At 46.8% G+C, this 27,775-nt stretch overlaps 1 protein-coding gene across 1 annotated transcript in view; it reads left to right on the top strand.

Moving 5' to 3' along the window:
* The first annotated feature begins 736 nt into the window (after window positions 1-736).
* DNAH1 (dynein axonemal heavy chain 1) overlaps window positions 737-27,775 on the top strand; it is a 78,121-nt gene continuing 51,082 nt past the window's right edge. Inside the window, exons 1-19 of the mRNA XM_087745184.1 lie at window positions 737-824; window positions 5,701-5,952; window positions 6,533-6,605; window positions 9,309-9,483; window positions 9,992-10,148; window positions 10,681-10,813; window positions 12,341-12,502; window positions 13,042-13,291; window positions 14,546-14,703; window positions 15,551-15,762; window positions 16,996-17,294; window positions 18,293-18,443; window positions 19,592-19,785; window positions 21,120-21,345; window positions 21,991-22,110; window positions 22,906-22,988; window positions 24,419-24,560; window positions 25,643-25,798; window positions 27,348-27,546. Coding sequence (XP_087601310.1) covers window positions 5,740-5,952; window positions 6,533-6,605; window positions 9,309-9,483; window positions 9,992-10,148; window positions 10,681-10,813; window positions 12,341-12,502; window positions 13,042-13,291; window positions 14,546-14,703; window positions 15,551-15,762; window positions 16,996-17,294; window positions 18,293-18,443; window positions 19,592-19,785; window positions 21,120-21,345; window positions 21,991-22,110; window positions 22,906-22,988; window positions 24,419-24,560; window positions 25,643-25,798; window positions 27,348-27,546 — 3,103 coding nt within the window. The 5' untranslated portion in view covers window positions 737-824; window positions 5,701-5,739. The remainder of the gene's footprint in view (window positions 825-5,700; window positions 5,953-6,532; window positions 6,606-9,308; window positions 9,484-9,991; window positions 10,149-10,680; window positions 10,814-12,340; window positions 12,503-13,041; window positions 13,292-14,545; window positions 14,704-15,550; window positions 15,763-16,995; window positions 17,295-18,292; window positions 18,444-19,591; window positions 19,786-21,119; window positions 21,346-21,990; window positions 22,111-22,905; window positions 22,989-24,418; window positions 24,561-25,642; window positions 25,799-27,347; window positions 27,547-27,775) is intronic.

Below are 27,775 nucleotides of genomic sequence, written 5' to 3'. Positions count from 1 at the left end.
CAGGGTCGTAGCACATGGTGGTAGTCACCTGTCCTCACCTGACATGACCCCCTAGATGTGACCACTCAAGACTTCCATGGGCACATAAGCTTGGCTGGAGACAAGCCATGGTGCAGCTCTACATCCCGCAGCCTGCCTGCCTACAGCAGTTTTGGGGCTGGGATGAATGAAGGAGGGATCTGCTGGATCTTTCTGGACAGCCACCAGTGGGGAAGGTGGCACCGGAGCGGCAGGCACCCAGCCCTTCGCCTCTCTCGTGTGGGGACTGGGGGCTGTCCCCAGAGGTACTCATGGGTCCGTGGGGTGGCCGAGCACCCGCGCCCTGGGGCCGGCAGCCCTGGAAGGCAAGGGCTGATGTGGCGGCCATGGCTTGGTGGCGATGGCTCCGCAGCGGTGCCTCTGGTGGTGGTTTTGTGGTGGCTCTATGGCAGCGGTGTCTCTGCGGCAGGTCCGTGGTGGCCCTGGGGTGACGGTGGTGGCTCGGTGAGGGCTCTGACGCAGCGGTGGGGGCTCAGTGGTGGGGGCTCTGAGGTGGCACTGGGGGCTCTGAGGTGGCACTGGGGGCTCTGTGGTGTCCCGGTGGTGGAAGCTCTGTAGCGGTGTCTCTGAGGTGGCCGCGGGGACTCGCCACGGCGGCTGCAGCCGGCCGAGCCCCCCCGCCCCCAGCCCGGGGCGCGCCGCTGGGCGGTGCCTCCCCCGGACCAGCCCAACTGTCCGCGGGGGGACGGGAGCCGCCCCCTCCAGCGGGATGGTTGCGCCCTCCCCCTCCCGTAGCAACGAGGCCGGCGTCGGGCGCCTGCAGCCGGGGCGCCGCGGGCGGGCCGGTGCGTACCGCCCGCCGGGAAGGGCCGGGCCGGGCCGGGCCGGGCCGGGCCGGGCCGGGCCGGGCCGGGCCGGGCCGGGCCGGGCCGGGCCGGGCCGGGCCGGTGCGTACCGCCCGCCGGGAAGGGCCGGGCCGGGGTCCCTGGCAGGACGCCGCCCCCCGGCCCGGCCAGCGCCGCCGCGCCCTCGGCCGGGAGTGGGCCCGGGGCTTCGGGGTCCGAGGAGGGGCTTGGGGCGAGGGGAATGGGGCCCCGCCGGGCTGGGCCTAGCGGGGGTGGAGGGAAGGAGGCCTGGGCGGGCCGGGCAATGGCGGGCGGAGGGCCGGGGAGGCGGATGGGCGGGTGCAAGGTGGAGGGCTGCGCAGACGGATGGACGGACGGACACGCAGGTGCGGGTGATGAGGGAGCCCCCCTCGTGTTTTTCAAGACGCTGGCAGTGTGGGGCAGGGCGTGGGCTCCTCAGCCCGTGAGAAGTGGGGCGTCCCCCCTTCCCCCGGGGCGTCTCGCTGCCTCCCATCTCCACAGTTAGCACATGTAGCTGCTGCCCTTGGGTTGCTTCTCCTGCACCCCGGTAGCAAGGCAGGCTCTTGTGCTTCGTAAATGAAACAAACGTCGTTGGAGTCACGGTCTAAATACTTCGCGTGGTGTCTTGTGACACCCGCCATGGCTATAACCGCAGAACGTGTGGCGTAACCTGGTCGTTAAGGCGCTCTGCGTAATGAGGAGCGCTGTTCGCCATCGGTCTTGCTGTTCCCCCCCTGCGTCCTCAGGTTCTAGCGGTGGCTGTGTGGTGCTTTCCCATGGAGAAAGGAATGCGTTTAAAAACCCAGAGGAAAATCAATTTTAAAACCACGCAAATTGTTGGGGGGAATGGGCTGCTATAAAACTCGAAATGACTTTCAACTCCCTTTTTAAAGTGGAAGAGATTTGAAGTAGAAGATAATGTTTAAAGCAGTTTGTTGAGAGCACATCACCTTGTCTGAGCTTATATTATATGGCTTAAATTATAGGAAGAAGGAATTTCCACATGTTAGGGTCTGGATGGTGTAGTAGTTGGGGTTCTGGCTATCCACAGATAAACAGATATCAGATAAATGACTACTAGATTTCAATCTACGGTTTTGCTTAGGGGTTAGATTATTTTTAAAGTACTTTTCTCTTTTTCTGTTGCAATTTTTAGCCGTTTTGAACCTTATTAGAAAGAAAAGAGTCCATTTTGTCAAAGCTTTGGATCAAAGAATTGAAGTAGAGGCAACAGATCAAAAAGCTCATACCAGACATTGAGCAAGACACGTGGGAGTTTGACTTCTTGGATATGTAAAGCCTGGATTTACTGAGAAATTGTAATTATAGTTTTGCCACGATGACACACAGATGCTGTAGCTAATGTTGTGTCAGCAGTGCCATTAGAATATGCTCTCATTTTGAATAGTTCAATTTAGCATAGTACAATGTACCTGGTATATCTAGGAAACATGCTTTCCAGGTGTGAGAGAGCATGACTGAACTGCTGGAAAGATAGGCATTTCAGCAGTCGTGAAAAGATTTTCAAAGCTTATTATAGCTAAAGCTGGGATGGCTTGGTGCCAGGCAGATGTTTGTCGTTGAAGAGCGGGGAGATGCTCCCAGATGCGCAGGGGCAGCAGGGAGTGAAGGGTTATTGAGGTGGGCAGGGGATCTGCTTTCAGGAAGACATCTCATCTGCTTGCGATGAGCTGAACTCCTTCCCCCCACCCTCTTTGAACCTCTCCTTGTCAAAGGGGAGCTCCAGCCCTGAGGAAAGTGCTCGGAGTAGGAAGGGATTGAAGGCTGCAAACATGGCATGCAGCCGGCCTCCTGCCCGCAGCTGCAAGAGTGTGACACTAACAGGGCTCTGGGCAGTTTCACTGCTTTTCTTGAGGATTCCTCAGGCAACCGAGAAATCCTCGAGCGTGAGCTATTTCACACCATCGGCAGTTGCTCTAACAGAGCTGCCTGAAAGCTCGGGCTGCTGTTGCGTGCTCGCTGCAAGATGGAAGGTGTTCCCTTCCCCGAGCAGCGACAGCCTGGGCAATCCACGCCAAGCTCTGCTGCCCAGGGATGAGGGTCCAGGGTTACCCTCGGATGGAGGGTGGGGAGGACAGCCCTGGAGTTTGCATGCTGCTCGTTGTTTTGGGGGGATGGGAGAGTGGAAGGTGCCATTGGCAGAGTTGGAGGCTGGGAAGGAGTGAACTGCTCTGCGGTAAACCCCTTGGCTCAACAGCTAGGCTGAATAGAAGAGAGAGGATCTCTCTTCTCGTCTTTTAAACCAACCTGGAGACCATTCCTGAGAGCTGGATGGGAGCACCAAACCGCCTGCTAGCTGGAGGCTTGCACTGGCGTGGGCTCCCCACCATGCTCTGGGAAACCTCCTTGCTGGAAACCCTGGCCACATCCCAGCAGCTGGAGTTGCAGGAGAGTAGGATTCCTTTTGTGCTTAGCAGTTCTCCCATCTCTATATCAGCTTTAGCATGCTCAGACAAGCTGTTTTACTCATCTGTGTGGGGAATTGCCGGGAAAACTTTGGAGGCCTGGTTTTGTTTTTTATTTTGGGTGGTGTGTGTCAGGGTTTTTTCCAGTTACAAACACCAGACCCTCCCTCTGTGCAGCTGTGAGAGCGTGATGGATGTTTTTGAGCTGGACACTTGGTAGGGGTTTGTTTTATTTTGAGGTAAGCACTCAGGAAGGACTTTAGGGAGGTGTGAGTACGCAGGGAGCAAAGCAGTGAAGAATTAGGCCTGCTGTGGGCAGGCTTGGTGCACACTTCCCCCCATCATGGGGACTCAGCCATCATCGGCGGCAGCCACACTGTTTTGGTTCTAGGCAGAGATTGCCAGTCCTGCTAAATAAGGAGTGGGCTCAATCGCTCACCCTGCTAAAAGTTCAGATGAACCTTGCATCCTGGAGTTAGCTTTTTTGAATTGGACAAATTTAGGGTTCTGGTCCTAAGAGGTAAAGTACAGCAGGTCACGTTGCCACCTCTGCCCCTGCGCCCAGGAAGAGGATGCTCAGGTGACATATCAGGAGAGCCACCGCAGGGTCATTCCGCCTTGCTGCTGTTGTCTGTGCCAGTGCAGCAGGCATGAAAGAGTCCAGCAGTGATTCATCAGGAATCCTTGGATCTTGGCTGATACCAATCAATCCTGCTGGGCTGCTAAAATAGATACGGCCAGAGCATAAAATAGCTAATAAAAACAAAATCCTCCATGGAAAATTCATTCTTCAGGGTATGAGGTTCCAGTTGCCATGCCAAAGAGAAGCTGAGAGGGGAAAGATTTGAGATTTTCTAGCTTGAAGGAGGGGAGGGGGTATTATTGATCTTGTCTGCCAAGTCTCTCCAATCTGTTCGTTTACTCCATTTCACTTAAAGGATTTGCATCATGGTAACCTTGATATATTACCTGATTTCTTTTTTGAATCAACCTCTCAAAATTGTGCACTGGCTTGAACCTGCAGTAATAAACCAGCACAGTTATTCCCTCTTATCTCCAGCATGCATGTAATGCTTTCTTTGCTGTGTGTACGCGATTCATTCTTGCAGAGAGACAGCAAGGTGAAATTTAGAAAAAATTGCCCTCTCTGATCAAGACTATAGGACAGGCTGAGTGTTCGCTCCATTCAAGAGCACAGCAGAGAGGGCATGGCGGGAAGGGATGCTGTGTTGTCATCTCCATGTCAGGATGAGACTCCAGACGGGTACTGCACCAGCTGTGGCCTGCAGGACCAGGCAAGGTCTTTCTAACACTTAGCTGTGGCAAGCTGGAAGACTCCTGTGTAGCAGCCTGTTGCAGAGGCTTGGCCTCCAGAAGTAAGCAAGGCAGAGGTGTGGGTCCTAGCAAGGGTGCAGGACACAAACTGTTAGTCAGGTAGGGCTGGATGAGGAGTCTGGGTCTAGCCCTGAGCAAGAATTGATGAATAAGCCATATTGCACTTGGAGTAGCCTTGAGAGAGACCATGGAGAGCTTTGACTCGTAATTTATAGGAATAAGCTACCTGGGTATGTGTACTGCGTTACATCGGTGCATGTGTGTGCAGGCTGGAGGGGCTTGTGTCACTTTAGCTGTACTAATTAGTTACAGTAGTCATCTCTGTGTTTAGACAAGCCTAAAATCAAGGGTTGCATTATCATCGTGACAGCAGTCTGAGGGCTGCTCTTAATTAGTATGTCTCAGCGCGCAAAAGTTTTTCTAGAATAAAGCCATACAGCTGTGATATTTGCCTGGACTTGCGTCTCCCAAGGTGGAAGAGTAGAAATTATTTGTGAGCTGAGATCACCAGCAAAAATATCCCCTCCAGGAGGAGAGAGAGGGGAGCTTCTGGCTATATTTTAATATTCGTTAGGCAATGCTTAAACATCTCTCCTGAATTATTTAAATGAAAGAGTCAGACTTTACACCTGGGAGTAGCTGTGTTGGTATCTAGGCTGTAGCCTACTCCCACTGGAGTCAAGTGTGATGAGGTTTTTAAGGGATTTGGGTACAGCAAAAGTAGCACTTCTGTTGTAGTCCCAGTTTACTCAAATGCTCCTGACAGCCTTTTGAATGCTGCCACAGATCCAGGAAGCCCCTGCTGCTTCAGGAAAGCAGCTTTTCATGCATATACTGCTGGTTTTCCCCCTCCAAAACCCATTTGGAATAATAAAGCGCTCTCTTTCCCCGGGGTTAGTGAGCCATTGAGTCAGCCACATGAGCCCAATGGCCCCCAGGTCACGAAGACAGCGCTTGGTACCGAAGCAGGGGGTCAAACCTACCTTGTTACCCACTCATCTTCTTAGCAAGCCAACGATATCCAGCGCGGTGGGAGGGTGTGGAGGAGCGCCAAAGAGAGATTGTTTAACAGGCTCAATGTCTTTCCACTCTAGCAAGCCCAGGGCTGCATCACAGCACGTTCTCCTAAGAAGATGGATAAAGGAAAGAAGGATTCGACAAATTCTCTGGGTAGGACCCCCAACCCTCCCAATACGAGCAATGAGGCTTCATGCTGGGACTGCAGTCCAGGAACGAGTTTGTTGGTTCCCGATAGCTGCAACCAGGAGTCAAAAAAATACTCGGCCTTTAGACAAAAGACATTTTATGCTGATGAACTCACTCCAGGAACCTCCAGCATCTCAGGGGTAAGTGCAAAGAGCAGTTCTTTTTCTACCACTGTCCTTCTGAAATGGAAAGACCTATAGTACGCCTGGTATGGAGAAATACAGGTCCTAGCCCTTCATTTTCGTCAGAGGCCTTTGTGCAAGACCTTGACCCTTACAAAGTGAAGCCATAAAGCTCTTCCTGATCATAGTTGTGCTGCCTTGCTCAATGGTCAATGCTATCACTGTCATCAAGATGTTGCCTGGGCTTAGGATGCCAGCGTGGCCGGGCAGGCATATGGTTGTGACTGCAGATGATATTTGGAAGTAAAACCTTAGTGACTGCCTACCTCATCAGCCCCCAATCCACATTTTGAACTGACATCAAGCTGCACTCTGCTGACAAATCCCCTGCGTCTCTATGCATTGGGCTGAAGTTTCCAGGTATTTGCGCCTCTCAGCCTTTTCTGATCATTTCTCACAGTCTCAATTGTCCCTAAAGCTCTGGTAAAGTTGATCTTAAAGTCTTACTTTCTCTCTGGACCTCTGTAACCCACCCCTCCCACTGTGCTACAACTGTGCTTTGTTATCTCTGACACTTCCCTTGCATGCTGCGTTTCAGGATGTTTGTGCTCGCCCCCGTATGTACCACGCTTTGCTAAGACAGGCAGACCTCGAGCAGCACACCCCTAAAGGTAAATATACTGAGAGGAAATGTGACGTAGCAGGAAATGGGGCCATAACTCTTATGGTTGCTTCTACTGAGCGTGCTGGGAACTAGGCTGATGACTCTAGGTTAGTGCTCTGCTTTCATTCTCCTCTCAGTGCCGGGAATGGTGCTGAGCTGCTTGAATGTTCCATGAAAAGTGAATTTCATTTAGAGGTGGAGCAAAGTGATCTGACTGGGTGGTAAAACCATGCTCCCTTTTCTCCTGGGTATATCCCCCCAGGGTTCAGGGTAGACTGCATTGCTGCCTATGGGAGTTTGATCCCACAGGCCGTATGCCAGGAAAACACTGAATTTGCATGTGTTATCATTGTGTATGGAGCCAGCAATGCCCCTTTCTTGTGAAAATGAGACCTGCCTGTGAGAGCTGTATTCAAGATCTAGGTACTCATAGCCAAAATCATGGTCCTCTCTCATTTATTCATTCTGCATCCAGCTGTGCCCCAGAGCGGCTTGTTCTCCCTAGATGCAAGGGGTCTTTGTGCATACAGAGCTGCTGGTCCCACCTGCTTACAAGAGCTTGTTGTGTCATGGATGCTCAAATATAGGAACAGAGCATGGCTGAAGGTTTGCCAGCACTCTCCTGGCCCCTAGAGCACTCTTGGGGATATGGATCATAGGCTGGCGGCAGGTGGGGAGAAAGTGTGCATGTGAGAGGATTTTAGTCTTAGTAACTATATATACCACCTTCCTGTGCTTAGAAGTGACATTTATTTTCATGAGTGAGGACAAATGACTGCATCCTCAAGTGAATCTTGACAAGCTAGACTCATCCCTAACAAGTGGAGACAGATCTCTATTTATGATCTGATGCTTCTTCAAGGGGGAAGAAGCTATCAAGCTGGAAATGTAAATGCAAATGAAACGCTGAGTATTGACATAAATAGTTGATAGTGCACAAAGTGCCATAATGGATGGTGCCATGGATTTTGCAACAATGAAGTGACAAAATCGGAACAGCTGTGCTCCCTGACAACAGATATAAATCAGGGCCATTCTGTAAAGACCCCAAGCAAGAGATATGTTTGAAGCTAAAGGAGCTGTAGTAAACCCTCTGCATTTTAGGGATTCCTCAAAATTATTGTGAGCATGCATGTTGGTATGGACAATGGAAATGTTTAGGATCATATTCATTCCAGGCTAGGAGTCCTTCCCAAGAGAGGGGAGTAGAGAGAGAGGAGCCAGTTCAGTGGCTATTTCCTTTAGTCCCTAAGCAGACAATGTATAGCTACAGGGGTTGTGTCAGGGGCCATTTAAGAAGGGCAAGGGAATGACCTCTGAGAGGACCTTTTCTGTACCTGATCATCCTGAAACATGTCTGGCTTCAGCATTATTGGCTGCTCTGCACAATTGCTTTGAAATCAAGGGGTCATATCCATGACCCAGGCAGAAGCACACAGAGCAGGGTGAAGGATTGGGTCCAAAGCTTGACGTCCAAAATACCCGCTTACAAGCCAGAACCTTAAGTTTCTCCTTGGTAAAGTGTGAAAGTTCATCAAATGAAAAGCTCTTACTCCACTATAATCAAATGAAGAGCTCTCACTCCACTAAAATCTATATTCCCAAGAGTGCTCTAGGGGCCAGGGGAGATTTAGATTAGATATTAGGAAAAATTTCTTCACAGAGAGAGTGGTTAGGCATTGGAACAGACTGCCCGGGGAAGTGGTGCAATCGCAGTTCCTGGAAGCGTTCAAAAAATGTGTGGATGTCGTGCTTAGGGACATGGTTTGGAGGTGGACCTGGCAGTTAGGTTAACGGATGGACTCGATGATCTCAGAGGTCTTTTCCAACCTTAATGATTCTATTTTTAGCTCAACGCTGTCTAGGGAATAGTGCTTTTTAAAGCTTGCATGCAATTACTTAGTTTAGGTTAAGCTTCAAATTCCCAATTTGCTGCTGTTCTATTATTTGCAGCTTGTTTAGCAATATAAGCAGTTTAGTTTATTTATGGGGTAAATGACATGGTTTAATTTCAGCCGGTTCTTGGAAATGTATACTTTTTCCTTAGTCCAAATTTCCATTGAAAACATTTGGCCAAATCGTGAGATTGTTAGCTGTTTAATTTTTTTCTCACACCACTGCTGATGTGAGTGGGAGGTTCGCTTGAGCAAAATCTGAGGTTTGTCCCAAATAAGGTGTGAATAGGGACTTCAGCACATGAAGATGACCTGAGTGGCTTGTTCTCTCCTGCCATATTCATAAGCCCTTTATCACCATCTTGACCGAGTTCCTCCCAGCTACGACTGACTCTTGGTCTCAGGACACCCCAAGGAGGCAGGGGAATCCCACCCTTTTCTGAGAGTGAGGGAAGCTGTGCGCTAGAGACAGTAACTTGCCCACGATCATGTAGAGAGTCTGTAGCAAAGCTGGGAACAGAACAGAGCTCCTTAGAGCCAGGTCAGTGCCCTACCTCCTAATAAGGTGCATGACAGTAATTCTCAGTGGAAGCTTCTTCTATGCTATCATTTTGATACTGGAAAACCATAATGACATATTGCAGCAGGAAAAAAGGTCTTCCTTTTTGTTTCCCATTTGATGTCTGCTCGATTTCTCTCACAAATCTAGTGAAGTGACTTCTGCAGACAACCCAGGAGACAGCACAGTCTTGTGTGTGAATGTAAAGCAGAATGATGTCTGGTGTTTTCAGACTGTGTTTCTCTTTGTCTCTTAGTCACAACCTTCAAGATGCCGGAGGACTTTGGAAGTGTCCTGGATAAGCAAGTGATTGGACCAACCACTGAGAACCCCATCAAGTCAGATTTCCCAGTACAATCATTTAAGCCCAAAGTGCAGATTGCCTTCCAAGGGCTTCCAGGGCAATGCCCTCGGAAGATTGAGGTAGAGAGGTAAGTAACCAGAAAGTGGCTAGAGATGTCATTATGGAATGGACACAGCAGATTAGGGTGTTGATTTTTGCTTTCAAGACATGACATGTCAAAAATCTTTAGGAAAGTACTATCCTGTAAGGCGGTGGCCTCCAGTGGGGTGTGTGCATCACAGGGAGTGCACAAGACAAATCACTGGGATGTGGGAAGAAAATATTTTTTTTAAAATAGTGTTTATTTCATCTTTTTCTCATCCTTTTTTAGTTTCTTTTTTTGTGTATGCTCTACAGTGTACATAATATATTAGTACAGTAGTACACATACATAATTTATAAATTGTACTAGGTGATCATTGTAGGTCCCTTCCAACTGAACTATTCTGTTCTGTAGATGAAGAAATATACATGTATGCAGTGTGTGCTCAAAAACTTCTTGACTGATAGGGGTGCATGATCAAAAAGTGGAGTTACAGGCATGGGAGCCCTTCTAGGCTCATTAAGTGGTTATTTCCCCTTCTGATTCAAAACAGGAGAAGACAGCTATATCTCACCTTCGATATTGCTCAGCTCTTAGCCAGCAAGGGGATAGACTCCAATCAGCTGATGCCAAGGCACCACGATCCTGACAATATGCCAACTATTGAGCAGAAGAAAGATCCTGTCTTTCCCATCTACCTCCCATTAAAGGTAAGAGAGCATGTTTGGCACTTATGATCTATCTCATTGCTTATACCACAGGGTGTTTCTGAGAATTGTAGGACACTTAGCCATCATTGATACAAGCAATAAAACAAGGATATGCTTTAGAGCAGGTTTGGGCCCTGAAGAATCTTTACAAGATGCTGAGCATCTTCTGCAGGGTGCCCACAACTTCCATCAGAACTGATAGTCCTTAAGGGTGCTCCTCACTGTCATTTGTGTGTCCAAAGAAAAGGTGTTGTCTCGTGTTTCCTTCTGGATGCAGTAGTCAGCAGTATTACTGTGTGAGACCTCTCCAGGTGGTGTCTCTGCTCCCTAGGAAAGGGCCAGAGGTACAGACGTTGCTGTTTGGGAGCAGATTGTTGATCAAAGATCAGCACAGCTTTTGCACCTGGACTGTTTTCTCTTTTGGTAGCCCATTTAGGAACTGCACGTTAATTTTCCTCCCATGACATTTTGTATCAGGTGTTTTCTTCTCTCTGAAGTAAGACTTCATTTCACTCATATCCTGGCTTTTTAGATATTTGACAATGACGAGTATGACTGTCGAACTCCAGAAGAGTGGATTTCGCTAGGACTGGAGCCAGGATCTCATGACAGAAAGCCAGTGCCTGGAAAAGCACTTTTACCTACAGATGATGTACTGGGACACGGTAAAGCTTGAATGAGTAACTGCTCAAGTGAGGCAACACTAACAATTACAGGCCCATTCAGCAGAAGGGAGCATGCAGATTCTGATGAATGCAGCTCTGCATAGCAGAAAAGCAATAGCTCATTCTGACCAGGCTCAGGCAGACAGAGCAAGAGACCAGGGATCTTGATGACTGTCAGTCTGCCTTGGACTGACTGTTTCCACTTTTTTAGAAGTAGCCTCTGCTTTTTGCCCCCCGTCTGTGCCTGGAAGTCAGTACAGTCAAAATTTCACTTTATTGATATGTAGCTATCATCATGAAGTTCGTTAGTTAGCTTGAACACAGTATGCTTTGCCTGGATTTCACTGTGAGTGCAGAATCAGAAGTCAAGTTCAGACTGCAGTGAAAATCCAAGTAGTAAATCTGGGGCAAATTAAGTGATGTGGACGTCTGTTGTTTTTCTGTCACTCAGAGCCTTCCCAATGAGAAGGCATCACTAGGTACCACTGTACTGGTGTCCAGGTGTGGCTGCAGCTCATATGAACACATCTGCACTAGCTTTAAAGCGTAGGAACTGGTGTACATACTGACTGCAGCTCTGGGGCAACCTCCAGAGGCTTGGCTGTCTGGAAAACCTAAGCATAAAACATAAGCTGTGTGGATCCTCGGGCAGCCAGCACATGATGGCTGAATTCTGCTTGCAGCTGGCTTGGGCAACACTACACCTGATCACTCCCCAGGTTGAATGGACTGTTCTGCACACAAGTAGTCAGGCTCTTTAGGCCCTGGAGGAGGTGAGACCACTGGCATCCATATAGTGCCAGCATTGTTGCAAATTCCTATAGCTCAGACCCATGGTTAACAGCATCCATTCTCAACTTCAGTATAACGCTGTCCTGACCTGTATCTATACTGATAGCAATATAAATATATATCTGTCTGCATAGCACTTGCCAGCATTTAAGAGGATCCAGTCATTTAAGAGTTAGATGCCTTGGGAATGACCCAGAGAAATAATAGACTGGGGGAGAAGGCACAGGATTTTGCACCCACTCCCACTTACAAGAATGAGGACTTGTGTGGAGGGCAACACAGAGCTAGAGCCTCACGTGGGAAAGGAGAATGGGATCTCCACAGAGTCCATGTGGGTAATGAAGGGTCCTGGATCAAGGGGTGAAGGAACTGGGAGGCAGAGGGGTCCCCAGGTATGGGCTGAAAGAGAGGACGTAGGGGCATACGGGACCCAAATATGAGACTATGGCTGCAAGGAGTGAGTGGGAGTGCCTGAAGCAGGAGGTGGGAGGATGGTCCACAGGGAACCCATAAAGGAAAATGGAGGGCTCTGGTGTGTGCAAACAGTTGGAAATGCTAAGCAGTAAGACCTGAGTTCATTATTTAGTTGATCACAGCAGAAATTATGTGAGATTGATCGAGATTCAAACTAGTAAATGGATTTGACTGTAGCATCACCACTCTGATCAGGAAAGTCCATTTGCTGTAGCCTCCAGGAGAATGGACTAACCCTGTTTTAATCCTTGATTCTCTCAGAGGACCCCAAAAGCCAGAAGTTAGTCTACAAGTGGATTGATGTTGGTGTTCTGGATTATGACAAGGAGACAGAGCTCTACTTGGTCCATAAAACAGATAAGAATGGGCTGGTGCGCGATGAAGAAGGGAGACCCATCCTCAATGGAGGAATAACCCCACAAGGTGTGTTTCAAGTAAGGCCTTTTGGGACCTGGCATATACTCCAAGAGCCAGTCCATTACCCACAGCGGTCCTAGGTAGAGATAGGAAGGATGTCAAGAAGTAATTTAATTCCTCTCCCTGTTATCGCTCTTGACACATGTCTGTTTCACCTGTCCTGAAAAACCTCCAGGGAAAGAACTCCATGCCTTAATTTGACAACCTGTTTGAGGCCTTGCCTTTGGAGATACCTTTTTTTTTTCCCTCTGTCTCCCATCTTTCCTGCCTTCCAGAAAAGTTAAATGATGGTCTCTCTGGGCCAATGCCATTTTGAGGGGGAATGTGAAGAGATTAAGATGAAGTACCCCGCTTTTGAAAGGCTTGGAGATGCTGCTAATTCCATGTTCCTTGTCCCTTGTTTTCCTCAACTTTGGTCCCTCATTTTGATCTCCAGTAAGCCAACCCAATTATATTGTCCATCAAAAAGCTGCTGTCAGCATTGCAAGCCATTCTGAGTTTTGTTTTCCCTGTAGACTTTTGTAAGCTTTACTTTCATTTCCCAGGAAGAGCCCTATTGTCATGTCAGTACTGGGTGCCACGAGTTTGCCTGCTGTTTCTGGCCGAAGATCCCCAGGTGTTTGCACAGCGGGTAGTTTCTGCTAACAGCTTGCGTAAGAAGACACAGGCACTGCTACTCTATCACCTGTATGTGGACTGCATGCCCATAGATGGACTAAATAGCATCAGCGAGAAGAGCCTGCAGAGAATGAAGCTGTTGGCTATGCATACTCCCAAACTGAAGAAAGAGAAGAGGTAAGGTGTCAAGTACGTGTCTGGGGTCTCAGCCTTCAGTCCATTAACACTGTAGGACTTCATAGGGCTACAAAACAAGTGGCAATGGAGGCAGATCTTGAGCATCTGACTCATAGACCGTGGATCTCATCTGCCTTCCAGCCTGTGCACATGCACACCACCCTCTTGCCCAGAGTGTCATCAGAAGTAGGTAGGACAAGAGCCACAGGGACACATGCACAGGATGGGTGATCTGTCAGTGTTCCGAGATGAAGTAGATGTACTTCATATGCAGATCCACTGAGCCATGCTTACACCTGCAGTTGTGGCCTTCATCAGCAGGAAGGCTGGACAGAAATGGCATGGTTGACCTTGTTGTCTCCCTGTGCTTTCAGGGAACAGATCAGTCATTGCCGAATTGATCTGCAGACCACCAGCTGTCTCCAGAGAGTGGGCTGTTGTCTGCTGGTGACTCTTCTACTTATTAACAACTGCTAAAATCAAAAGATCTGCACAGCATGATGCAAACAGAACAGGAGATCTCCACCTGGATATAATCGAGTGTCTCTTTGAGATGCAGTTTATATCAGGAAGGCTTTTTAAGAGTCCCTGGGCTGATGAATCATGAGCCATTGTTGGTGTCGCTGGGAATCAGCCATGACTGATTGCCCTGCTCAGAGACAGGAAGGTGTGAAGGGCTGCATGGTCTGCCAGCCTAAACTAGAGTAGAAGAGTAATTAGTCTCTGTTTGTGAGCAGAAATATGGGTATAAAGAAAAGTACTCTGCCTGCTTGAGGTGAAAAATGATGATTTCCTAGGGCAAACAGAGTAGGATTTCAGCACTTATACACATGTTTTGGCTGAGGAGATTGATTTCAAGAGGTGTTCAGCAGGAGGCAGTTGGGAGGACAGCTTGGATAGCCCAACTTTTCCAGAACTGCCAGCTAGCTTCTTGGTTTTTTTTCCCCTCCCCTCTGTAATGCTTCTCCCCCTGCACACCCCCAGTGGAGATTTTGCTTTGATCTGAAAAGACACTTGAGAAGGCTGCAGTCCTAGTCCCAGGTCCCCACTTGCCTCTGTCATTAAAAGTCCAGTTGATAGCTTTGCTGGCTGCTTCATTGTCCGCACAGCTCCCTTAAGGCGTTCAGTAGTAGGTGGGCTTCTGGGTTAGCAAATCCAGGAGGGAGGGAGTGAAGGGTGGGTTTTGCAGTAAAGCTACAGACATACTGCTGCTCAAACACCATGGGTTATCATTGTTTCCATGTCTTGTAACAGGGTGTTAGACCATATGTGCTGCCTGGAGAAAGAAGTGAGATTAGACTATGAACGCGCCATGAACAGGATCAGCTTTGACAGAGTTGTCACTTCCAAACCTCAGACATTTTCATATGTCACCCTGCCAGACAAAGAGGAGAAGACAGTGCCGGAGAAAGGTATGGGACACAATGAAGCAGTTTGAACTTAGCATGGTTATAGGACCTCTTGTCTTTGATAGGATTTGTGCTTTGTTGTAGAAACTCTCAGGTTCATGTTAATGATTAGGGCTCATAAGGGGCAGCAGCAGGAGATTATATGAAACTTTTTGAGTATGTCTGCTCTTTTTTAGGGTATATTTGCATGTTCATGTTACCTTGGTATAACACATTACCATCCATCAGCAAAGCTGCAGTAACTCTGCAAGTGTACCCTTAATGGCACCAACTGCAAGAGAGCGTAATTACCTTAACTGCCTTCCGCTCTGCACTGTGCTGGGGCTGGCCGCCATTTGCTGTGCTCAGCTGTGGCATACCTCAGGTGTGAAAGAGGGCTCAGGCTCTTTTAGAGTCCAGAACTGGAGGAAAATGACCACAGTAAAAGATGGGGAGGGGAGGGCGCGTGTATTTTGTGCACTTCGATCTTCCAAAGATTGGAACACCTTGAGGTGGTTCACAAGTGGCCTCTCACAGATGAGATGACTCGGCTGTGCCTTGAAGCCACAGTGAGAAGATTCTTCAAGTCCATTTTTCTTTCTCATGGAAACTTCATGAGCCAAAGCCTCAGGAAGGTCAGGCACCAAGACAGTCCCTCAGCCCCTAATGGGGGGCTGCAGAAAGTCTCTGCTGCAGAGCAGAGACTGTCTTTTCATCCAGCCATCTGCTGAAACTGCTACATGGTAAGGCCTGTGCATCAGAGGAGAGTCCTTTTCACAAGTGCTGTCCCAAAAGGAGCTGTACTCTTCCTCTAAAACAGAAGCTGGGATGGCCGTTGCAGGCAATAACATGTTCTTTTTTTCTGTGCCAGGTCTCATCTCGATCCCAAACTATCCTTTTGATGAACGACAAGCAGATTTCAATTTTGTCTCACTCCTGACCAGGCCACAAGTCATCCTTCTCCTTACACAGGTGCAAGATGAGTGCAACAAGGCAGCCGCCATGTCTCTCTTTAACTCAACCTTAGCCAAGCATGTCTGCTTGGAGGAGTTTGAACAGATCCAGACTCAGGTCTTCAGTCAGGTGAGCCGAGGAAGCATGGGGGGTGAACACATGGAGCAGCCAGCAGGGCTGTCAGTATGTATTAGACAGAGGCAGCAGCTGCAGATCAATTCCTTGAAAATGGATGAGCGTTCAAAGGAGACATTGTGCGTGGGGCAGGGAGGAATTTGCATGTGCATGTCAAATTTCTTGGGATGTGGGGAGAATGGGCTGAAAGAGCCATAGCCCCCTAGTTAGCATCAGCCAGTGCTGACCATGCTCTTAGGCATGTGTTGAACAAGTGGCCACATTGGGCTACAGCCCCTCTTTCTTCCTTCTGGTCTCCATGCAGATAACAGTCCTGGTTTGCACTCAAAAGCTTCCAGTATTTTTTGGTTTTGTTTCCCCATCCCTCCAGCTGCAAGGCACAAGAGCTTTGATTCCTCCTGAGGCACTCATGGGGGTAATGCTTTTCTACACTCTGTTTTTTATGTTCTTAATTAGATAACTCTGCTTGCAATGGCAGTAGACAGACTAGGACAAAAATTTGCAACTCTGTGGTAACTCTCGCCAGAAGATCTTCATGCCCTCTAAACAAGGGTGGTACATTGCATGCTGGATGTGGCCACACGGAGCAGCTTGCACAGGGTTACACAGTAAATCAGGAGCAGAGGGCATGTGCTGGTCCTTCCCAGTCCCATGCTGTTTCAGCTAGGCAGTGCTGTCATCCACTCAGTGACTGAGGTTTTTTTATTACACACAGACAACAGCTGCCTGTGGAGCAAAAGTGACACTCGGTGGTATTTCAATAAATTAAAACACTGCAGACTGCTGCTGCCCTTGGCTTCTTCCCCTCTTTCTCCTCGCTTGTCAAGAGAAGACAACATTCTGTCCTTTATTTGCTCATCATACTGTCTACACAACTTTTTATGAGGGACCCTGACACAGGCAGCTCCAGGGATAGTGCTCTATAGCAAAGAGAACAAAAAGGAAACACTGGGTATAAAAAGAAAGAATAGAGCACTCCTGCTTTTTAATATCAGGCTTTCTTTTTGTAGGTCTTTTGTCAGTGAAGGAGATGTATGGCCAGGTTCAGATTCCACGTACGTGTGCATGAATTTGAGAGCTACTGTTTAGCTGCCACACTTCTGAGAGAACAGTTACCTTTCACAGCAGAGAAAGGTCCAGCAGTCCCAGCTAGCAGCTAACCTCGCCATACTGCTTTCCCATCAGCCCTTGGAGGATTACACAGCTTGCTTTGTTTCTTTGCCCTAGGTTCAGGTGTTTCTCAAGGATACTTGGATCAGTACTCTAAAGACTGCAGTAAAGAGCAACCTGAGAGATGCAGGCAAAGACTGGTACAACCTGGAACAGAGCCACTGGGATGTCTACCAGATGTCCAAACTGCATAAGCTGATGAAGCGCATCAAATTCATCCTTCAGGACTCTGTGCGCTATCTGGTCCAGAACTCACTGATCAGCTTCACCCAGCTTTTACTGGATGCTTGCCGTGGTACCCTGAATTGCTCAGAGGACATGGAGTGGGGAGATGACCTGATCAATAGTCCCTACAGGTGAGGAAGAGACAGAAAGAAAAGGGTGGAAAGAGCAGAAAAGTGTAGTGCTGTTGTCTTTCTAACAACTGTTTTTGCAAGCAAGCTTTGCACTGCATGGGGGCTTTAGGCTGGGCTGTTCCCCCCAGTCCTCCACCTGACACATTTGCTTGAGTCTGGAAAAATAACACAGAGCTGGCTGCTCTGTTAGTACGGATTTCAAGTTGCTGTTACTGATATGAGGCATCCCATCAGAACAAAGGTCTGCTACTTTGACATGCTCTTCTAAAGATTAGCCACTTCCAGCATTCTTGGGGGAGCAAATAATTACTACTAGGTTTTTTCTGGGGGCCAGAAGAATACCAGGAGGCATGGCTGCTTAATTCCATTCTTGGATTAAACCTCAGGAGTAGGATCTGGCCTGGGATCTGTAAAGAATACCAAATTCGGGTTGTCACAGTGCCTAGAATTTTCTTCCCTTGCGTATTGATTTAAGGATTTCTGTCCTTCATGGTATTAAAAGAGGAAGGTTTAGAAATTGAAAACAGGAAGAGAAGAAAGAAAAACCTGCCACTCACATGAGGCCTTTTACCTTGAAATCAGTGGAAGTCTTGACACTGACTGCAGCTGATCCTGAGCCATGCTGGTAACTTACAAGATTGGGAGGTACTGAATATAACTTCCAGAAGATCCATTTTAAGAGTATATTGGAGATGCTGAATGCCTGGTTTGAAGAGCATCTGAAATTTTTCTGTAAAACAGCTCCAATTCTCAACATAAGGTTAGGACTTTGGGGATCCTGACACTTCCTTCACCTTTGATAGACAAGAGTTCTCAATGTCTTTACTGGTAAATTCAGAACGCAGTGTTTCATACCTTCATCTACATGGGACAGTCCTCCTCTCCTCTGCTTTCCTTTCCTGTCCAGTAGGCATTTTAGTACGAGCACCAGAGCAATATAGTTGTGTACCATTGTCTCAAAAAGCATCCCTGATCTTCCTTATCTCTTCCCACTGCAGGCCTCAAAGGAATCCACTCTTTGTAACAGACCTTGTGCTAGACTGCGGTGGTGTTCACTTCAGCCCCTCTGTGGAGAGCTTTGAGAAGTCCCTCATTTCTCTGTTTGACAAGGGAATCCTGGTGACTCACACTGTCCCACAGCTGGAGAAGGTGAATTCTTCTGCAACAACAGTGATATAGCTGTGCAAGTCTTCTCAGTGCATTGCAGCTTGGCATAGACACCCCTGAGCTTGTACTGAGGGACAGAGTTGCTGCGGTGGCTTAACCCCATCCAGCAACTAAGCACTACACAGCCACTCACTCTCCCCCCGCCTGGTGGGATGGGGGAGAGAATCGGAAGGGCAAAAGTAAGAAAACTCATGGGTTGAGATAAGAACAGTTTAATAATTGAAATAAAATTACATTAAAATAAAATAATAATAACAACAACAACAATAAAAAATAGTAGTGAAAAGGAAAACAACAACAAAAAGAAGAGAGGTACCTAGGAAGCCTAGGAAAAACAAGTCATGCAACCGCTCACCAGCCACTGACCGATGCCCAGCCCATCCCTGAGCAGTGATCGCTGTCCGCCAGCGAGCTTCCCCCAGCTTATATACTGAGCATGACATCATATGGTGTGGAATAGCCCTTTGGCCAGTCTGGGTCAGCTGTCCTGGCTGTGCTGAAAAAGTCCTTGACCAGTGTAAGCACTGCTTAGCAACAACTAAAACATCAGTGTGTTATCAGCATTATTCTCATACTAAATCCAAAACACAGCATTATACCAGCTACTAGGAAGAAAATTAACTCTATCCGAGCTGAAACCAGGACAGTTGCAGAAGTAGGTAGTTGGGAATCTGGTTTAACTAATTTGAGCACAGCACTGTGCTAATGCAGTTCCATTCTGACAGGATTTCTTCAAGCTCCCCAAGCCTGTAGCTATTTTATCTGGTTGCTATCTCTGCTTCGGTGCTGCAGTTTCTGTGGAGACGTCCTAAGTAGCCTGGCTGCCCTAAGTGCATGGCAGCTGGTAAAAGCAGACTCATAAAGGAAATAGCACCTTTTCCAGTGCTGTCAGTCTGGTGCAGATCTATTCTGCATATGTATCCTTCTGCCAGTAACTGTGAAAGACCTATCTCCCTAGATCCTCCTCCTTTCTGGGGGTAACGTAAAACTGATAAAACAATTCCTGACACAATGTAGAAGGATGGAATGCATGACTTCCCAAAGGTGAAACAGTGATTGTCTTGCCCCTCTTCTGAGGGGGCATGGTGAGCTCTGTTAGTCCTGAAAGACCTCTCTCCTCCCTCTTCCAGTATGTTTTGGAGAACATACCTATCACTGGCACACCCTTGCTGGAGTCAGTGGGCTTGCACGAACCAGCAGTGGAAGAACTACGTGAGGCTATGCGGTCTGCCATTCAAAAGGCACTGATCCCTCTCCAAGCCTACGCCAAGAGATATGAGAAGTTCTTAGAGCTAAATAACAATGACATCCAGTACTTCCTAAGGTAAGTGGCTTCTGACAGAGGCACCTCTAACCCAAACAGCAAGCCTTGTCAGAAGCTGTTGTGTGGATGTGCGTGAGAATGTGGGACCTGTTCTGAGACCACGAATGTGCGTGACATGCCTCGGATTTGAGATCAGGCATCCATCAGAGGCAGCCTTCAGCCATGAGCAATGGTCCATGCTGGTGGCAGTGAGAATTTCTTCCTGCCTCTGACAGCGGTCATATTCCTGTCATGTTTGTAAGTGTAATTGGAGATATTAATGGCCCTAAAAATGACTCATACTGTTTGAAAATCCAGTTAGCATACTTGACTCTGACCTCCTTCAAATAGCATCTGTTCAGGCTGATAACATTCTGTAGAAAGTAATGTTTTCTTTTGTTTCAGCCTCATTGTTTTCACTGCCAAAACTCTTTGCACCTGTGCTGTCCTTTAGCCTCTGTTATTTAATGGTCATCTTTTTAGGCCTCTTGTTTTCTCCAAACAGTGGGAACGAAGCCCTTTTTCTCTTTTGTTATTCCAGCTTAATCAATTTACAAATCCCATCTGACAAAATTCCTGTGTCTTCCCAGAACACGCTGAAGTGCCTGCCCTCCCCCAAGGTGCCTCCAGATCTTGCCCTGTTTACACCAGTGCTTTTATTTTGTCTTCCCCTCTCCTCTTGCCTTATTACCTCTTTCATCTCTTTCTTCCACTCCTTTTCTGCAGCTAAAATATTTTGTGCTCTTATTCCACTCCACACCTATTGTGCTGTACAACCTATTATAGATTTGAGTCTGTCCCTTCCCTTGCTCCCCAATAATGTTCCTCACCTACATACCAGTTCCATGTCTTGTATACACATCTTCTGAAACTGGGAGCCTGTCTATACCACTATGTGGGTGCAGCTGCAGTGCAGGTGGGCATAGGCAGCCTGGCTTCCTCTGCATGGAGTTGGTAACCGTAGCAGTGAAGACACTGAAGCAGAGCCTTCAGTGCAGGCTGCTCACCCAAATAAATGTACTTTACATGGGATGGCTTTGCTACTATAGCTTCCTGTGCTCAGTCAAAGCTAGCGCTCATGTACTTGACTGTGATACAAAAGCTCCTCCCTTCCCATGTAGGCATATCTTTGGCTGTAAGGTCTAGAAGGCGTTGGTACTCTCTCAGTCTGTGCTTGCAGAAAGTTGTATACATTCAAATAGAGGCATGTTTTAATAACAGTAAACATACTCATTATTAATATAATGTCTTGATCCTTTGGGTGGACACATCTGGACATCCTACGAACAGCCTGGATGCTCAAATAATCTTAAGGTCTGCGTTACCTTTTTTTTTGTTGGTGTTTTTATTTACAGAGATTACGAAGAGCAATGTCCATCTGCCCAGGAGGTGATGAGTATAGTAAACATGCACTTGTCTGAAAAGGAGAACCTGGACAACACTCTACCTAGTTCTATTGTCATTGGTCCCTTCCATGTCAGCATCGAAAGTGTTAAGCAAAATCTGTCCAAAAAATACAAAGCGCTTGCCACTTCCATGTTGGACATACTGGCTAAAAACCTCCATTTGCAGGTGGAGAATGTAAGTTACCTGGTTCAGTAGATTATCTGTCAGTGTCTTGTCTCATCCTTCTGATTTTGAAGACGCTATTTTTGTGAAATGGCCAAAAGACAGCAAGTGAGGCCAGATTAATGAGGACATTTTAAAGATTGCATTGGAGTGATTATTTAAAAAAAACGACTAGAGGGGAGATATGCAGACTCAACCAAATAAAGTATTAAATATACTTAGTAAATTATGTGCCTGAAAGCTGTATCTCTTGAGATTAAATTCTTCAAGACCCTGCCATCTTATAAAAATGTGTTGGTGGATTGAAAAGATCAGCCTAGTAGACAACTGGAAAGTCCTTCTGCTTACTCTGAGGATAACTAGAATATAGACAGTTGCATCTACCAGAGGGTTGTCTAAATCTGTTATTGTCATCATTTCAACTACATACCTGTGGTTCCTCTTCCTCTTTTTTTGGCAGTCTTATTCCATTTGAGCTCAAATGAGGTGGATGGAGAAAGACTGTGGAAAGAAAAAGACGGAACAGGACTGTGTACTCAAAATTTTAGACCACCTTCAGAATGGGAAGTGGATGGATCACAGCACGTTTTCCAGTTTGCCCATTAGCAAATGATCATCACTTTTTTATGGTCTTTTCTCTGCTGTGTCCTCCTACAGATCTGTGATGCATATGAAGCCATCAGCTGCAAAATGCATGAGAAACCAAACAGCATCGAAGAGCTGGCCGAGCTGCGGGAGTGGATGAAGGAAGTCCCTGAGCAGCTGGCTGTGCAAGAGGTAGGGCATGCTCTCCTTATGGACAGGGGACACGAAGGGAAAGGAGGAGAAAATTTGTCAATGCAATGTGTGGTGTCTCAGAAGCAGAGCTCCAATTTTTTTTGCTTGGATGTCTGTGCATGCAATGGCATAAGATTCTTGGCTTTGTATCTTTATAATTCCTAAGATTTGTATTTTTAAATAGACATATCATGAATATAAATATCTATGCAAAACAAAATAGCAGTTAAAAATCTTGCCTAAAAGACTTATGTATGCTTTTTGCTACCTTCATGATCCATTCTGCATTTGTGTACTGAATAGCTGTCTTCTAAAAATTGTTGTTTTCAAGAAAATATTTCTGCTACCAAATGCTCATATTGCTGTTAATGTATTTCTTCTAATAGGACGTTCTAGTGCTGAGTTATTTCAAAGTTATTTGAAGTGTAGGTCTTCTCCCAGCTGAACAAATGGGGAACAAAGGCATCAAGCTGTAAGCTGACTTGTCCATGCCAAGGAAAGAACCTGGAGGATAACCCAAAACACTCATTTTCTGTCCAGCACTTTATCCACTAGGTCACACTTCTTTTCATTCATACAGAACAGAGGGCGATGATGGCATGATCATTCGCAGAACAAGGGGTTGTAAATCCATTCCGACTGTTCACAGAGCAGAGAAGCAGCCTACATCACATTAAGCTTGTGTGACTAACACCCTTCAAAGGCACCTCATGAAAATGAGGTATACACCAGAGAGTTGGAATCAGTATGGTCTAAAGGTGTCTATTTTTTGTCTCTTTCTCTCACCCTGTGCAGGAACTGATTCGTGAAGTCATGGAAGATTACAAGGTCATGGAGGAATTCCTTTACAATCTTACCGAAGAAGATTTCAATGACAAGTGCGCACAAGGCATTTCTCCTGCTGTCAAAGTGGGACACTTTGCAGCAATTACCATTCTCAGTGCTTCAGGGGCTATGTGTCTATCAAGGGCTCCAGCAGAAATTTTAAGTGCCTCTCAGGCTATATGAGCACTGAATTCTTGAAATGAAGTTTATAGAGAAGAAGTGTGGGTTCATGCTGCCTTCTGGCCTGGGGCAAGGCAAACTGGTAGCTATTAACCTGTTTAATGTATTAAAGCTCTTTTCTCTTGGTTTTTTTGGGGACATTTGCAAGGTCTCAAAGTGCACAGTTTGGTCTGTGTCTGAAACTGAATGAACACTTCCAAGGTAGGAACACTCCCAGGTTTTTTGTTGGACTAGAAAGGAATATGAACCCTGTATTATTACTGCATTTCTTTTCCATGCAGTCTCCTCTTAGCTTTATCCTTGGCTATGTCATTCAGATTGGGGCCTGACTATTCCCCAGTAGCAGAATTGGCTCACAAACACAGCTACACAGCTTCTAAAGTCAGTTCAGCCCTGGAAGCACCTCTCATATGACATGGACTTGGCCCGGCATGTCTGCAACCCGAGTGAGTCTCTGCAGAGTGCTTCTGAAACTAGGAACGTGGGATGCACAGTGCAGAAGCCCCACAGAAGCTGCAGGAAAGCAGCTCAGCTCTGCGACAGCTTAGCACAGATGTAGCTGTATGTCCACTGACCAGACCGGGCACATGCAGAACTAGTAGGAGATAGCTGCATCCCCAGGTGCTGGGAGGGGCGTGACTTCGAGCGTAATGCTGCAAAGCTTGCATCTGGCATTGCACACAGGCTAACAAGTCCAAATTGAGTAATGGGTGGGCTATGGCTGAGCAAGAGCGAAGAAACCTGCCTTGGCATGAGCAGCCACTTTGTGCAGCCTTTCCTGTATCTGCATTGCGCTCCCCAGGGCACTCTGCAGAAGCCTTGCTATCCAGAGCTTCACTGTATCTGGGTTACCCCGGCCCCTCACTGCCCTGCTTAACAGGAGACTGGCTTTTTCAGTAGCCCTGAAAAGCCACAAGCCAAGACTCTGACCCCATTTTTTTTAGTTCCTTGTGAATACATTCAAAGACAGACATTCCCTCTGGATGCCAACTGTTATTTTGCTGTCTCCTAGCTTTTCAGCAACATACTGGATTTGTTTCTTTTAAAAAGGCCCTCCACTTCTCCCCAGCCCTCTCCAATTGAATAGCCTAGTCACAAGGACTGCATATCAACAAGACAAGCTGGAGAAAAACGTTTTGTTGAAACCACATGTGTTTCTCTTGTTGTAAAGCTTCCTTGTTTGGTGGGAGTTGGCTTTCTCATTCTGTTATTTTCAGCATTCAAACATATGCTCAAAAAGCTTCTCTCTCTCTCCCTGCCTTTTTTTTTTTTTAATTTGTTTTGTTATATCATGTGAGTGCAGGTGGGCTGCAAGTTACTGGCCGCTGAAAATAACTGTGCAAACTGAGTCCGTTCGGCTCCAGCACCTGGAGGATGAAGACAAATTTTGCAAAATCCAGCTCATAGATCAGAATGGCTTTCAGGACAAACTGGAAGAGATGCAGGTATTAAGCCCCTGACAATAAACTGTCCAGAGAAGGGGGCCTTGAAGCTCTTGTGGTCAGCCAGGTGGGAAACTTTCAGATGAGATTTTAGTCAGATGAGTTTTTAGGTCAATGTTGGACCAAAAATTATCACAAAACCCCTCCCCCCCCCCATTTTTTTATAGGAAGTTGGTCTTTTGATTGAGTTTCATTTTTGTGTGAAAGACAATACTCTCTGCAGAAATACTGATTTTTCACTGGGAAGGTGTTAATTGAGATACAATATTCTGATTCTTGGTGCTTGGGCAACACATGCACCTCCTTTTTCTTCTTTGTATTCAGTTCCCTGCAGAGCATCTCCCATGATGCACTGCCATCAAGGGGGAAAAATACAGCAGTCAGTTGTGGAGCTCATCTCGTGTGAAAGACCCTGAAACAATAGCAGAGTTTTGGAGCTGAGATACCCCTGGTTTCTACTGAAATAGTTTGAATTTTATTTTTCACCAGAAACTCTTAAATACAGAAAAAAAGTGCCATATCGGAAAGGCTGTAATCAGTGACCTAGATCATCTTGGAAATAGCCTCCCAAAATAATACTACTGCAACACTGGATTAAAAAAAAAAAAAAAAACTACCCAAAACAAACAAACAAATAAAACCAAACCACCAAAACAAACCAGAAAAGTTATTAGAGAGGCTCTGGACATGTGTTGTTAAACAATTCTTGGAAACAAACTGAGTGACCTAGTAGAGCTATCATTTTTATTTCACTGATTCCATAACTAATGACAGTATAAATTCAGTAGCAAGAAATTTGGGCACAGAGTCGTTGCTCCTACTCCTCAGGGATTAACTATTGTCACAAAGATGAAAAGCTGCTGGTCATCACATTTGCACTTTCAACCAGCTGACCAGTGGTTATTGCTCCTCCTCACCACTTTCATTGTGGTCTAAACAGAAGTGGAATTGGATTAGGGGAGGTGAAATTGTGAGCATAAAAATCTTGCTTTTTAATGTAACAACGAGCACACCAGGAAGCTGAGATCTCCAGAGGCAGCACTCGGCTTCAGAGCCACACCTCATGCCTGCCTTTTCTCTTCCAGCTGACTGTAGGTGGATTTTCCATCCAGACAGACGTTAACCAAGCTCCTGAGTTGGTTAACAAAGCAAGGAACGTCAGGAAGCAGCTGAAGGAGCTTCAGAATTTGGCAATTCTCTACAACAACAGGGAAAGAATCTTTGGGATGAAAGTTACTAATGTAAGTGTCAGATCCTGTACCTACAGGACCCTAATCTTTGGGCCTTCTAGGTGATAAGTAGAGCAAATAATGAGACACAGTTCCTCAGGAAGGAATCCTTCATGTCCTTTCAGTTTATCTGTGTTGTGGTTTAACCCGGCAGGCAGCTAAACAGCCGTTCGCTCGCTCGCTCCCCCGCGCTCAGTGGGATGGGGGAGAGAATCGGGAAAAAAAAAAAAGGAAAAGAAAAAAAAAAGTAAAATTCGTGGGTTGAGATAAACACAGTTTAACAGGACAGAAAAGGAAGGGAAAATAATAATAATGATTAAAGAATATACAGAATAAGTGATGCACAATGCAATTTCTCACTACCCACCGACCAACGCCCAGCCAGTTCCTGAGCAGCCGTCCCCCCCCTTGACCAACTCCCCCCCGTTCACGTACTGAGCATGACGTCATACGCTATGGACTAGCACTTTGGCCAGTTTGTGTCAGCTGTCCTGGCTGTGCCCCCTCCCAGCTTCTCACTGGCAGGACATGAGAAGCTGAAAAGTCCTTGACTAGTGTAAGCACTACTTAGCCACAACTAAAACATCAGTGTATCAACATTATTCTCATACTAAATTCAAAACGCAGCACTATACCAGCTACTAGGAAAAAAAAATTGACTCTATCACAGCCGAAACGAGGACAATCTGATGAACTGCTCCACGGTCCTGTAGAGTGACCACACTGCTCCGTCACTCCACTGTGCTGCAGAAGAGCTAATCCCAGGTGAATGTGGAGGGCTGTTCATGGGCCTGATATTGCCACTTCTGTGAGAGACTTTGGGTGCCCACACTCGGATCTGAGTGATGTTAATGAGGAGGAGTTGGATGGGGAAGGTCTTGAAGCAGCAGTTAAGATGCATCAATTTCTGTAAGACTGTTACTGCAGTTATATAGACGTGAATGAGAGTGGTTGCATAGTGCTGTGCAGGCAGCTGGCTGGGCTCCGAGTGTAGCATATTCTCCTAAGGCAACAGTTTATGTAGTTGCAAACACTCATTTTGCCTGTAGCTGTTCAGCTGCCAATGAATCATTGTCATCCACGTCCAGCCTAGTCTGGCTGCGGAGTAGAAGTGGAGTTCACGTGATCTTTTCCTGCATCTCAGTCTATGGTTACTTCTCTTTCACTGTAAGGAGCCAAGTTTCAATATGATGTGCAGTGTGTGCTTTCACTGATTGTGTGTGGACTGCCCATCAAAATCTCCTCATTCTGCAGCAGAGCATTTGTAGAAGCAAGCGGAGAGAGTGCTTTCCATGCCAGACACATGATGCAGGCACAGCTCCACTGGATGCATTTTGGCCTGAATGCGTAAAGCCCAGCTCTGCTAGTTGCTCTCTCTTGGAATCTATATTGTGGTCCCAGGAGAAGGTAGTCTGATATATCCTCTTGAAGTACACGTTTTCTCATTGCTTGCTTGGGATTCAAAAAAGAATTGTGCCTTTTTTGGCCTTTTGACATGCAAGCTGTCATCCAGAGGAGAATACACTTGTTGCTTATGCTTGCTTTTTCTCTCTTTCCAAAGTACAGTAAGCTATCCAGGATGGTTAAGGACTTCCAGCCATACTACGATCTCTGGACTACAGTGTCAGACTGGATGCGGTGGTATGAGAGCTGGATGAGTGATCCTCTCATGGAAATTGAGGCTGAGCAGCTAGAAAAGAATGTCAGTGACTCTTTTAAGACAATGCAGAGATGCGTGAAGCAGTTCAAGGATTCACCAGGTAGATAAGTAGTCTGGGGAAAGGAAGTTGGTGCGTATCAGCATTTTGATGTGAGGAATGTCACAGAGTGCTCTGAACAGGGATTGTCAGCATGTCATGTGGATGTGTTGTGTGTATTAGAGCCAGCTGAGAAAATGCTAGCAAAGTTATTTTCCACTTTTTTTCTGGAACTATGATGATTCACATCTAGATGCCAGTTTGCTGCTTGAAGTACCAGTTTGGCATGGAA

Source organism: Nipponia nippon, unplaced genomic scaffold, assembly GCF_047370975.1.
Source record: "Nipponia nippon isolate SJK-2023a ecotype South Korea unplaced genomic scaffold, ASM4737097v1 scaffold_9, whole genome shotgun sequence".
NCBI lineage: Eukaryota > Metazoa > Chordata > Aves > Pelecaniformes > Threskiornithidae > Nipponia > Nipponia nippon.
Note: the sequence above shows the minus strand (reverse complement) of the source record. Positions and strands in the feature narration are given on the sequence as shown.